At 49.7% G+C, this 13,836-nt stretch overlaps 1 protein-coding gene across 2 annotated transcripts in view; it reads left to right on the top strand.

Annotated features, from left to right (window-relative positions):
• The window catches only part of tiam2a (TIAM Rac1 associated GEF 2a), a 43,023-nt gene that overhangs the window by 14,978 nt on the left and 14,209 nt on the right, over nucleotides 1–13,836 (top strand). For both annotated transcript variants that reach the window (XM_037485982.2, XM_037485983.2), the window contains 7 exons: nucleotides 245–301; nucleotides 3,914–4,090; nucleotides 4,639–4,743; nucleotides 4,845–4,923; nucleotides 5,042–5,131; nucleotides 5,223–5,426; nucleotides 7,793–7,893. In XM_037485982.2, coding sequence (XP_037341879.2) covers nucleotides 245–301; nucleotides 3,914–4,090; nucleotides 4,639–4,743; nucleotides 4,845–4,923; nucleotides 5,042–5,131; nucleotides 5,223–5,426; nucleotides 7,793–7,893 — 813 coding nt within the window. The remainder of the gene's footprint in view (nucleotides 1–244; nucleotides 302–3,913; nucleotides 4,091–4,638; nucleotides 4,744–4,844; nucleotides 4,924–5,041; nucleotides 5,132–5,222; nucleotides 5,427–7,792; nucleotides 7,894–13,836) is intronic.

Raw genomic sequence — 13,836 nt, 5'->3', positions numbered from 1 at the left:
CCAGAAACCGCTCCGTGTCCACACACATCACATATCTACCATTGCGCCTTCAAAGGCCACAGAGCCCGTTTAGCAGCGCTATCAAAGCGCGGCACTCGCCGCACGTAGTTTTTAATTAACAACATAATAGCACTGTGCGTGTGTGTGTGTGTCTGGTATTCTGTTTCCCAAGTTGCCGCGGAGTCCATCTGCGCGGTGCCCCTCTGTCTGCGCTCCTAAGTGTCTGTCTTTTTTTTTTTTTTAGATCTTTGAGAGCGACGCCGGAGGTCAGACGTACGCCCTTCCTCCCAGGAGCACTGAGGTGAGTTATGGCGTCGGCGTGACTCCGTCCGATGCGGGCGTGTGGATCTTTGATATATCTATTAAAAAATTCCACTGCCATCTTTTATCCTGCGGTGCTGAATTATCGGTCCGGGCGCGAAGGAGTCAAGGCAGAAACGTGTTACTCTGACCTGCGCAGTCCTTCATCGCTTTGATAGTGGTCCGTGTAAAGATGATTTTAAACGTGTGTGTGTGTGTGTGTCTGCCTTTGTAATTTACTCGTGCACGATCAAAGCAGAGATTCGTTTCATGTTGATCAGCAGGTGTCTGAAACGGACGCCGGCCTCCAATTGACGGCGGTTAATGGAGAGCGTTGAGTTGAAGCGTTGACCACGCGTGAAAGTGTAAATGTATTGATTCACGGTTAAAGGTGCTGGATGATTGGGGGGGAGCGTGAATTGTGCAGCCTGGTTATGAGGTGGTTGCACGCCTCCAATATGGCGTGTGTGAAATACTGCCGTGAGCTTTGGCTCCAACCCTCCCCTGTCAACAAACCTCCATCTCTCTTCGTCTGCTCGGTCAGGCCTTTAAAAAAAAAAAAAAAGTATGATTTCAAAAACAAGAATCAGTTCGCAATAAACCCGAATGACGCTTTCAAGGAATAGTTGGATATATTTTCTGCCAGGGGTTGGACGAGAAGATCGATGTCATTGTCGTGTGTGGCAGCGAAGCCGCGGCTAGCAGCGGGTTAGCTTAGCGCGGGTTAGCTTAGCGCGGGGGGCTTGTAGACCTGCAACAAAGCCAAATTCAAATATTCCCTTAAATATTCAACGATTGCCTTCATGGAGACTGATTTTGTGCTGCAGCCCACGTGCTGAGAACGCTCTGAAGTGCCTCTTAAGCAAGGAAAGGCCCTTTTCATATTTCAATGGATGGGGAAATGGCAAGAAAATCCATGGGAAAAATCCAGGGGATGACATGTTTGATGGATGTATTTCGGGTCCCCTCGAGTCAAATCTCATCCAATCCTTCCCGTCGCTGACAGATAAGAACAATAGACGCTTTTAGACGGAGCAGGACGGGGGTTCTAGAGATTTCTATTCCGCAGGATGCTGTGATTCATAGCGCCAGTCTGTGGTGAATGAGGCAAGTGTTAAAACTTCCTCCATTTAGAGCCTAGAAATGGACTCGGGACACAATAATGGCCTTCATCGACTCAACGCGTTAATCTTTTTTTAAATGCGGCAGAGTATCTTGGTCCGTCCTAGAGTTGGAGGTGGAAAGCAGCTCGTCATTGGCATGGGTTTGATTTAAGTGGATTAAGACCCTTCGGGCCAGAAAAGGTGAGGCAGGGGGAGGATGACTGAGCTTTATTGATTTTTGTTGGCACATACATCATCTCTGTCTTGATGACATTGCTCCTGTTGTCTCAAATCCCCCGAATTACTCTAATGAGCAATCATCTTCCGCTAATCCCTCAAAGGGAAGTCGAGTGAAGGGTACGTCTTTGTGCGCTCTTTCGTATAGCGTGGGACCGCCGTGGCATTTACTCTACAAATCCCTCATCCACCCGCTCCCTCTGTCAGCGCAGGAGGGAGTGGATGCGTGACAATAGACGACACGAAATGCTTGACTGGAGCGACGTGAATAGTGAACTTCTGACCTTTTCATGTGGCATTCTCGCACTCCCTTTAAGCTGCTCACATAATTCAATGGGGTAATCAACGTATCGCTAAGGGATAAGATTCCGGTTTAACTTGTTAACTATTTGGTTCCCACGGAAAAGTGTACTTTCTCTCTCTCTCTCTCTCTCTTTCTCTTTCTCTTTCTTTCTTTTTATAAAGAAGTTATTGGCTGGTGCTCTCGATCCGAACATGACGATGCCGCTTTCGTGCATCAACCTCGTCTCACCACACTTCTCTACCCACAAATACGCACCTCTGACTTCTAAATGAGAAAGAGAGGCACAGGCGCTCGACGGTGTGCAGACGGGTATAAGCTTGTGTGTGTGTGTGTGTGTGTGTGTGTGTTGAAGGGTTTGTGACCGCGATGCAACGAGGAACCTCGGTCGCAGCTTTGAGGAAGTGAAGAGCAATAGCCTTCTAATAGACGTGATGGCAGGAAATCGGCCGAAATAGATTTCAACTGCTTCTCTGTTTCTCCTTCGCGGCCACGCTGTCTCTTCGAAGGCAGTCCTGTGACATATGTGTTCCAGATCCAGTTGCTTTAGTGGAAAGGAACAGGGGCGCACTTTTGCATCCACGAGGAAAAGAATCCGCCCATGAGAGGCTGAATCCAGGCGACACACACACACACTCACACTCGCCACACAGAGCACTTGTTGGAGTTCGGCACGTGCCCGGACCGGGCTCTTGGCAGCCGCTCGTGGAACGTTGAGAGGGGGAACCGTCGGTGCGTTGCAACCCTCTGCGGCCATGAATGAGCGTATAGTTGTTAGTCGGCACACGTAGCCGAATTGGTTATGCAACAAGTTGCCATGACGGCTCGTTTTTTATATATTTTTTCTGTAAGCATGACCTCACGTCCTTCACACACACACAGGCCCGAGTGTGTGTGTGTGTGTGTGTGTGCTCAAGTGGCACCTTGTGTTCCTGCATCCCGGCAGGTTAGAGGGGGAAACATTTAGCAAGAACACTGGCTGTGTTTGTTTAGACTCTGGCTCCTTACGTAGACAAGTCAACAGACATTTAGATGACAAATTGAGAAAATGTTTGTGTCTGTGCCTGTGGTCATGAGCTACACTGAGAGAGCATTATGCATGCATGCATGTGTGTGTTTATGTGCGTGTGTGTGTGTGTGTGACGCTCTGAATCAGAGGCCAGGGCTTGTCCCTTTAGGCTTGTTGTCTGACAGTCTTTTTCCTCTTGCGGTGATGCATCAACTGCAGGCAGCCAGCTTCTCAAACAGACAGAAATCCTTGTCTGAGGCGCTTTGTCCGATGGTGCTGCGTCGCTGGCGTCTCCTCCGGTGTGATTGATGCTTTCCTCGGCATCTGGGCTTTGATAATTGAGGCCTTCTGCTGCACCGTGGAGTCTCTCCGTCAGGCCCCTTCGATGCAACAGCGCCCCTCTCCCCCTCCAGAGACACAGAGTCGCAACCAAAACCCCCAAATGACTGCCTGGTGGGCTAACCCCCCCTCCCCTCACCACACACACAAACACACACAAACCATAATATCCAGCACAAACCTCACGGTTAATGCCACCATTAAGCAACTTCCTTGAAATGGCCCATCTGATTTTTAAGATAAGTCGTCCCGAATCCCTCACTTAGGGTTTAGAATTGCTGCTGTGGCTTTTGAAAACCAAACAAACGGCGACATCGCCGGGAAGTCTAGTCCGCCGGTCGACCCACCCCCCCCCCCCCCCCCCCGTACGAAGACTCTTACGTGGATCGGCTGCCGTCCGTGTTGTCAAGTGACCGTGAAAGGCTAATTGTATGACATCTACGCTCCGCTGCTTGATCCACGGCCAAGCGTTCGGACTAATGGAGCCGTATTGATTTGTGTGCTGTTACTCAAAGTCTACCTTTCCCTCTCATCCGCTCCCTCCCGCGCCCCCCCCCCCCCCCCCCCTGCATTTCCCCCGTCCTCTCATTCCTCTACCCTCGCCCTTCTTACCCTCTCCCACAGAGGCTGGACATGCTGACCAGCATCTACTCCATGTCGCCCCCCGAGGGCGGTTTGTGGGACGGCATCAGCGGCGCCTCGGACGTGCCGACCTGCGTCTACATGCCAGACGGCCTGACGGTCCAAGTTCCTGTCAGAAGAGACCAGACCGCCGCCGACCTTCTCTTCGCATCTTGCAAGGTTCGGTTGGCAGCTTGCTGCGGAGAAATGATGACATTTCACCACAATAGGAGAACAATATGCTGACAGGTGTCGCAAAACCCAACAAAGTATGACACACTTTCAACTTAGTGGTCTATTTTTTGTTAACTTAACCCTACCACCCATACTTAATGGTAATAACAATGTTAATTTGTGTTTCATGTTCAGCTGTGCCGGGTAAGGGTCGAACGGTCTTTGTTTGCGCATCTGCAGAAGCAGATCTGGTTGCATTATTTTCCCATGAGCTTGAAATAACACCCCCTGTTCATCCAGTGTCTGACATCACACAGTCCCTTAAGGAGGACTGCACGTAGCTGGACACGCACACGCACACCGAAGCCCCCCCCCCCCCCCCTGGGCAAAGCTTTTTTGTTTTCCGCAGATTCCTCATCACAAAGTGTAAAGTCGCTGAATAATTCACGCCCCGGCCGCACGGCAGCTGTCTGAAATGAGCGCTGGTGCATGAAACATGTCCGATGGTTTTGTGCACGCAGGCCACTGAACATTAGGGGCTCTCGTGTACACAGGTGAAACAGCTGGACGCGGGCCTGCATTGCCTCAGACTGCACAGACGAGCCGGGCAGGGTGTGGAGGTCCGATACCTGGCTCCCGGGGAGCTCCTCGGCGACGTGGTGAGGAGGGAGAGAACGCGCCATGTGGCCATGTGGCCACGCGGAAGCTCCTTGTGATCTGCCCTTTGGTCAACGTGCATTTAATGTCGTCCCGTTTGTAGGTCAACGATCAGTTGGAGGTGGTCCCGGTTAACGTTTTTAATCTGCACATGAAAAGGCCGAGCGACGCAGGAGACTTTGGTGAGGCGACCTCATACACGGGGACTGATTTAGGTCTAGTTTGTGTCAGTGTTTTATGTCCTCTTCCTCTCTGTCTTGACTCTCCCTGCGGGGCTCCGTCTTTCGTCTCTCCTTCCAGGCTTCGCGGTGACGGGACACATTGACAGCCAGAAAAACAGCAGGATCTTTGTCAGCGAAGTGCTTCCCGACGACCTGGCGTTCAACGAAGGTGCCCGCCTGCAGGAACCATCGATTACCATTTCCAATATTGCTCTCCTCCCTCCCTTTTTTTTTTGCAACTCTCTTGTCTGTGTCCCCAGGCCTGCGTCCCGGCGACGAGATCCTGGTGCTGAACGGCAGGTGTGTGTCGGGCCTCGACCTGGCTCTGATCCAGACGCTGTTCGCCGAGCGAGCCCTGCACCTCAGCCTGAGGAGAGACGGGCCCCTGCCGTCGTCGGCGAGCTCCGACCACCTGGCCCCTCCCCCCGAACCCGACCAGGAGGTCCGCGCCAAGTCCTCCCCAGGTGCTTATGCCGGCGTGGCACGGAACCACACGGATCGCTGTACATCGAGTCATTAGCCGGGATGGATTTGCACTGGCGAAAGGAAATAGATTTTACTTAATGGGAACACTTAATGGCACAAGCTAAAGTTGATAGTGTTGCCCCCTTAGTTTCTAGTCTGTCAGACAGATGGTGAGAGGGAGAACGCCGTGGCTGCTGTGAAATGCTCAAACACCCTTTCATTTGGCCCTCCCTCGGTTCCGTGTGCGTGCTTCACCGAGGCAAAAGGTTCTCTGCAAGCAAAGAGATCCAGCTGTGTCATGGTTCCTCTAAACAACGTGTAGCTGCCACTGCTCAGAGTCAACACCCTGTCGACACGTCCAGTGATCAGTCTCATGTTGCTGATCTTGCACATCTTGCATCCTTTTGCTAATTTTTCCAATTTTCAAGTTTTATCCAGTTAGTCTCAGCAGTTGTGGTGTTAAGCTGAGCCTCAAAGCGACTGGACGGTCGGTGGCTTTAATAGCGTTTGCTGCGAAAGTTTTTGTTTCTTAAACCGCGGAACGGCTTACAACACTTCTGCTCCAGCGAAGACCGCAGTTCGTCCTCTACTTCCTCAAGAGCCACCCCCCCCCCCCTCCCCCCCCCAAAGTAACAGCCTGAGGTGAAGTCTCACAGTGCTGCGAACCCGCGAGGTGGAGGAAAGACCAGAATGGCCCGCTTGACCCGAGACGGCTCAGTACCGCCGTGAATGCATACAGCCGCCCGTCAGCTTGGTGTTATCTCACTGCGGATCTGACGTGAGTCCATCCACGTTGCCGGAGCAACGCAGCTGAAGCCCAGCTGGTAGGGATCCATTGTGTTGGTTTCGAGCCTCAATCTAAAAGGTGAGGGAGATGTATTGGTGCAGCCCGAGTCAGGTTTGGTTTGTTTTGTTTGTTACAGTTCTTCGCTTCGTTCAGTTCACATGGTCTTAGATAATTATGGCCATTCAAAAACTACATCTGAAGATGTGAGGACGGCGACGATTTGAACTTTTGCGACTTCGGGACACGCGCGCCACTAAATTGCCTTTTAACCTCTTTGAAAAAAAATATTATAATTACAACTGCCGTTCCGTTCTATTTTTTCATTGTTTGGCATGAAAAGTATAAACAAAGAGTCCGTTTCAGAGAAGGTATCGAGCCTCATCTCAATAATCTCTAATTCATTATTCTCTCCTGCTCTACAGCAGTCATTGAGCCGGGAGGAATTAATGACTTAAAGGCCTCATTACAGACAGCGGTGTGATCAAAGGGCCTGCAGTTTGTTTCTCTGTCTCTAGAGGGCGTGTGATTTCAGGCAGACTGATGAAGAGGCGGGGGGGGGGGCAAAAGCAGACAGCAGGGGGGATTAACACTTGTCTGACACAAATTATTTAACGATGACATTCCTCACAGGAAACGGTGTGTTATCTTGACGGATGCAGCCTCATGCAAACGTGGGAGGCAAAAAGAACCAAATTCCGATTACTGGAAATCTTTTGTGAATCTACTCCATCAGCTGATTGGCATCTTGAAAAAGAGTTTCTGCTCCACAGGCGGTCCAGAATTTTGCCTTTGTTTCCTGCTGTCACACCGGCCCGCCTCCCGGGCTACAATCAAAGAATAAAGTCTGTTCTTGTGCCAACCGCTAGAGTTTGTCCTCGGGACCTTGAATTTAAAGACATGTCGCTCGGTGTGTTGGAAAATGTCCCCCATCAGGAATCGTTTATTGCCATAATATGTCAGACATACATGGAATTTGACTTGGTGGTTGGTGCATGACGACAGACAGTACGACAACAGACAACGTAGTGCAGGAATAAGATAGGAATATAATTAAATATAGGGTTAGTTAAGTTAAAAAACGGAGAGGGGTCAGCTACAATCTTTCTAGCTCGCTTCAGAGTCCTGGAAGCGAACAAGTTCTGAAGGGACGGCAGACTGCAGCCAATCCCCCTCTCTGCAGAGCAGATGACACGCTGCACCCTGCCCTTGTCCTTGGCTGTGGCTGCAGCGTACCACACGGTGATGGAGGAGCAGAGGATGGACTCCATGATGGCCGTGTAGAAGTGCACCATCATCGTCTTTGGCAGGTTGAATTTCTTCAGCTGCCTCGGGAAGAACATCCTCTGCTGGGCCTTCTTGGTGATGGAGGGTTAGTTACTACTTTAGAAAAGACCGGTGGGCGCCCATGGCGGTTTTAAACAATAACTAGTTTCCCTTGTTTGTGTACTGTAGTCTGTGGAAGGATGTGCTTCAGCAGAAACCACCGTAGTGGTATGATAATAAACCTCTGTCTCACACACACACACGCACGCCGACTAAAGCTGAACTGTATCTTTCTCTCTCTCTCTCTTCCTCCAGGTGTGGGCGATGCAGCTGATGGTTCTGATTCCCCGGGTGTAGGGACGGAGGACAGTAGCCCGTACCGCTGCACGCTGCACAGGCCCGTTCAGCACAGCAAGGTAGGAGCAGAAGTATTTCCATTGTCCCATAGAAATCCACCTATAGCACCCCCCTCCCTCTCTCTTTCTCCCCCCCCCCTGCCGGGTTAGTATGTGTTGAATAAAAGTGGGCACACTGTGTTGTGTGTGTGTGTGTGTCTGTGTGCCCACTCACACTGGCAGCTGTGGGATTGTCAGAAGCCAGACAGGCACCAATTTTTTTAGCATTACCGTAATTAGGATACGCCGTCGTCGCCACCGGAATCAACACAGCTTATTACTGTCATGCAGAGAGGGTGCAGGCTTAAGAGAAGTGGCTGTTCCCACTGCCTCCTCAACACACACACACACACACACACACATATGTATTCCTATGTACACGCATGCATGCACATGACCGAGTATTCCCGCTGTGCATAAATAAATCAGATCCACTTGCATATCTAGCATCATATCAAAACCCAAAAACATATATTTTGTGACATTCATGGTGCTTTGACTGCTTTCTTGGTCCTGGCTTTACTCCTAAACACTATACAGGCGCCCTGCAATCGATACAACTCTTGTGTCTTAAATGTCTCTGACTATGCCAAATGGTTGTCCCTGATGATTTATGGCAGATTGCATGCCTATTTCTGTTCCGTCTGTGAATATCCGGCCAGGTTTTTGATATGCAAACCAAGTTTATTGAAGTCATTAAATTGAGCATGAGCCCGTCCCGTTGGGAATTAAAGCCTGCAGTGATGCAAGAAGGCAAAGTGTGTGTACCAGTGTTTATGGGGAGCAGTAATGAGCGTGTGGTCATCACAAAGAGCCGCGTGCCAGTGATCTGGACATGGCTGAAGGCCTGAGAGCCGAGGTGTGTGTGTGTGTGTGTGTGTACGTTCATGCATATGCCCCATCTCTTGCATAATTTAGCTAATGCGTGGTGTCCTTTGTGAGCTACGCAGTTACTGTCAACAACCATTGAGTGCATGTTTGGCACACTTTCACCAACCTGCTCGTTATGTAACGAGGCCTAAGTTGCAAAGGGAATAGGCAGTCATGTTATCGTGTTTATTTCATTAATGATTCATTGATAGTAAATCCAGGCCAAATATCCAGAAAACCATCTCTAATTGCCGTAGCTGTCCTTGCCGCTCTTCTCTAATTGCCCGTGTTGGAGGACGCCGCGCAGCGTTTGACCCGAGGTCGGCCGGGAGGTGGATTAGGACTCGGCCGCGCTCTATTGTCTCTCTATCTTCTCTTTTTGTATGCCCAGCGACTTGAGTCAGTCGTGCTGCACTGGGATCTGCACTGCACCACGGCAGCTGCTGCTCAGCTCCCTGCCGGTTCTCTTTTACAGAGGAGTGGATGGGAGAAGTGTGTGTGTGTGTGTGTGTGTGTGTGTGTGTGTGTGCGCTTATGTCACTGCATATGTTCTTATCTGAGGCACAAAAGAAGGAAAGGCGCTCTGCCTCCACCAGGGAGTGTCTGCCATCGTGAAGGCGGGGCAAAAAAAAAAAAAAAAAGAGAGAAATGCTGGTAAATACTTTTTGCTCACGGAGAACAGGATTTTAGCACGGCCCGGCCATCACTTTTCTCTCTGGGGCGGGGAGGAGGAAGAAATCAGCCATGTATCTGCATATGGGCGCACACATGTCAGCAGAGATGGTTGGAAAGGCCTTTTATCACCTGCCTTCTCACTAGGCAGACAAGCCTTCCAATTTGTGGTTATTACACAAGAGAGATCCGCGTGTCTGTGTGTGATTTTGAAGTGCTCATCAGGCACGGTTATCAATGTTTTACTTTATTCACTTACTTAATTGATAGAGGCACTGATTGTGATTCCTCTGCCTGTGGGCGACTCAATGGGACGTTGCGCGGCGCCACAGCACTCGGCTTAAAGCAGTGTCGCCGTAGCCAATCGATTGCCAACGTAAACTGAATTGGTTCCAGAAAACTCCCCACGAGGTCCCCTTAAATGGAATTGATTCGATGCGCCTTGCGCTGGGAGGTTGTGCAGTGCATCGAGGCAAAATATGAACGGCAGCATCCAATATCTTTTTGTGCTTTGCCTAATCTTAACTGGTTTAGCCACTGAGGGGTTTTTAATAGCGGCTCGATGTGGATTTGTCTGCTGAAAGGTCCTCGTCACGTCACGCTCATCCATGGCATTCCTGGCGTTTCCTGGGGAGACAGATGGAAGGATGCGGGGAGTAATCCGGCATGATCAACACGTGCACAGACACAGGAACATACCGGGATGACATGAAGCTCCTCGTCACAGGAATTACTAGTCGGTTGATCAATAGTAAACACATGATAAACAGATAATTAACATTATAGTTACATTGAGTATGCAGGGAGTTCGGGTAGCATCACTTCTGCTGCCTTTGATATTTTCCACTTTGTAAGGTGGCCTGTCATGTGTTTAACTCAAGGTTTAAACAGGGGGCAGACATATTAAGCCTCTTTGCTTTCGTCCAGACTAAAGGTTTCCGTAAGAGCATTTAAATGGACTTATGAGGAGAGATATACTGGAGCCATTTTCTGTCTGGATCTCAGTAAGAGAGATTTGGCTTGATTCACCGGATTCAAGTAGTGATGTTATTCCGCTTCATCTGTGATTAGTAGAAGGTATTAGTCGGCTGCCACATTTGGGAAGGTTTCTATTACCTCGTCTCTCCTTCAGGTCTCGATCATCCTTTTTTCCGCCTTTACCTTGTGAACGAGAGGAGTCTGAGAGGTGTTTTAAAACTTTAAAAAAAAAAAAAAAAAAAGTGTGACGAACAGAAAATTAAATTATTCCTTTATTCCTAGACTTCAAAAGAATGTGGTAGATGCCTACGGATATTGGCCTATATCATCTTCTTCAAACATGCTCCCGTCTTCCTCTGAGCTACAACCATCCCTTTCCCAACGTTAAGAGAATCTACTTCACTGGGGTGGACGTCTGTCTGTGGGATGGGAGTCTGGAGGGGTGTATTTAGTGAGATGTGTGTGTGTGTGTGTTATGACTAAACCATGATGCCAGATGCCATCTGGCCGTGAGCAGGCTAATAATCTGGGCTTATAGCTGTCAGTGTTGTTCATGCTTGCCGGCTCTCGTCAGTCCACCCCACAGTGGACCAGTTGGAAAGACCGAGCCCGGAGATACAAACCCCCAAAAGGGGGAGCGACGGCGGGACCGGTCGGGACCCAGATCGACCATGACCCGGAGCCGGCCGGAATGACCGCGCCGGGCGCCGTGGCCATACCCATTGTGGCGCCGGCAGTGAGCGATGAAGATCCTCAGCCGGGCCTCTTCCTCACCACCTTAATCGGGCTCTTCATGCGGGACCAGTCGCCCCTGCAGGCCCTGTGCTCCCTGCTGGCCATGTGCTGGTTCTGGCCGTCCGGCTGCGAGTCCGAGGAGAATGACCTGCTCCGGGGCTCCGTGCTGCTCAGTTTGGGGAGGTTGGTCAAAGACAAGCTGGGCTGCCTGGCTCGGGACATGGCCGCCTGCCTGTCCTGCAAGAAGGACGCTAAGGGGGACAAGCGGACGGTAACTATCGGGCTGGTTTGCGTATCGCTTCACCGAGGCAGCGGATGCTATGAGGGTTCACACTATGAGAGCTGCAAACTTTCACGCACAACTCCCACGACCGTCTGTGTGTATTTGCTAAAAATACCTCCAGTGCTACGGATCTGGAGTAGTTTTACATTCGGAGGGGTTCATTTGCCTTTTATTTGCATTTTATTAGCAACTCAGCCAGTCATTTTTGTAAAGCGCTCATAAATTACAGTGTGCATTTACAGTACCACATGCAATATGTATGAATTTACGGCATTTTTAGCCATGCTAGTGGTTTGGCTCTAGGGAGGCCAGTTACCGTCAGTCAGCCCACCTCATATAGACTGAAAAATCTCAAAAACTATGGGATGAATTGCCATAAAACATGGCCAGAGGATGAATCCCAGTCACTCTGATGTGCCCTTGAATATTTTTTCCTTCGCCATTGCCAGCTCTTAATAATAATCATTTTGTCCGATACCTTCGTTCATCCAAAGTTGTGACATTCCAACCAACCCAAGCTGTACCCGAATGTTAGCACGCTGACACACCTAATGATGATGATGTTGAACACGGCATTGCCTGCTAAACATTAGAATGTTAGTTGTAATTGTGACATTTAGAAAAACGGGTCATGTGTCAGGTTGACGTGTTTCCCACCGGTTGACCCCGTCAGCCCACTTAACTCGGCCCTAACCTGCTGGTCTTTAATTGAAATGTTCTCCTGTTAGATTTATTCTTGTACGCAGTCAAAAGGTCATGGCGTTACTTTTCTCCCGCCTTCATTGCCGTTCACGGTTTTATCTCGGCAGTAATGTCTGTGGTATAATTAATTCTACTGGTCTGACCAGCAGTTGGCGTCTTTATTTGTGTATTCACTCTCTGACTGTCCCCCGGTGGGCCTAGTGGGTCTATTATCTGTTGGCGTCATACCATCTTTGGCAGGTCTAGGGTGTGAATAGTTCAGGGTCCTTTGGTCCCTTCTGAATCACCCAGATTGATCTTTTTCCAGATCAGAAAGGGGAACGGGGGCAGCGCAGGGGGGGTTGCCATTAGTTTATCCTGCAGACACGCTTGTCATCAATCCGTGTTTAATGTTGGCAACGAGCGTTTCCCCTCAACCTTTCGCTTAGATTCAGGCACCCGGGTGGCGTAAGAACAGCGTCCTAACGTTGTTCTGCCTTTGCACTGGCAGCAATGCAGCGGAGTGGGTCTGGATCGCCGAGGGGGACTCGGCAGGAACGGCCTCATTATTAAAATACAGCCTTCCTCCAAAGTCCTCTGAGACTTGGTGGAATAATATTTGTTTAGGGTGAATAATAAAAGGCGCAAATGGGCTTGAGTGGAGCGCGACGGGACCAGCCCCCCCGCCCCCCACCTCCCACCCCCACCCTTCCGCTATGTTTGATTTATGACCATGCGTCTCCTTTTATTGAGCTTTGAAAAGAAGGTGGCATCATGGCAGAATAGCCCACTAACATGGCGTATGAATCACCGGGCTGCCAGGCCACTCTCCCTCACACTCTCTCTCCCTCAAAGTGTCACAACAAGGCTGCTTCTTGTGAGGGATGGGCAAAGCTGGCCCCACGGGCACACCTGTATTTCATCCCCTCTTCATCTTTTTTTTTTTTCCTCTCCATCATCATATTTATTTATTTAGTGTATTTTGGAGAAGATTGGGCCCCTCTGCTGATGAAGTGCAAGACTTCTTTGGGGATTTGTTTCATCTGCAAAGCAGACTGAGTTCTGTACATAATGAATCCATCGGAGCGTTAAAGCGAGATGGAAGACGGCGTTTAGTGTTCATCTTTCAGCCTCCCAGTCTGACAGAGCTGGGGTTTTTATCAGACTGTTTACACCCAACATTTGGACAAAACGTATACAAATGTGACACAAATGAGATGGAATAATATTTTGTTATTACCTGTGGCATTAAAGGGGGGGGGGGCAAACCCCTGCATGATAAGTGCCTGTGATTACTGCAAAGGGGGAGAATTATGAGGCCTCCGTACGCTTCAAACTACGTGCTCGTTGGGTTGTTTTACAGCGCCTGGAACCTCCCCTTTACACAGCATTTTGTCGGCAGGTTCGGAACTTGGTGCATTCTCGTGTGAACGTCCCAACCACCACTCCTAAAATTCCTCAGAGAGGAGAGAAACCTTCCAAAAATGTGCTCCATTCATCACTTCAAGACAACAGAGATGATGAAGACAGACTGTCTGTGAGGTTGTGGCATGCAGGTCTTTTGGAACCGTGTCCTGGTTGGCACGTGACACTCTGTTTGGCAGCCCCCCCCCCCCAATGTGGGTTTATGAATGGGCAAGTCATGCCATGTGGTTTTAAAACACTCCATTTACCAATGCCATTTAGCCTGGTAGTTAAACAACACATCGTACAACCTTTATTTCTATTTGTTTGGAAGAAGAAGA

The sequence above is a fragment of the Pungitius pungitius genome, chromosome 14 (assembly GCF_949316345.1).
Source record: "Pungitius pungitius chromosome 14, fPunPun2.1, whole genome shotgun sequence".
Taxonomy (NCBI): Eukaryota; Metazoa; Chordata; class Actinopteri; order Perciformes; family Gasterosteidae; genus Pungitius; species Pungitius pungitius.
The sequence above is the reverse complement of the archived record's forward strand: the minus strand, read 5'-3'. Positions and strand labels throughout refer to the sequence as shown.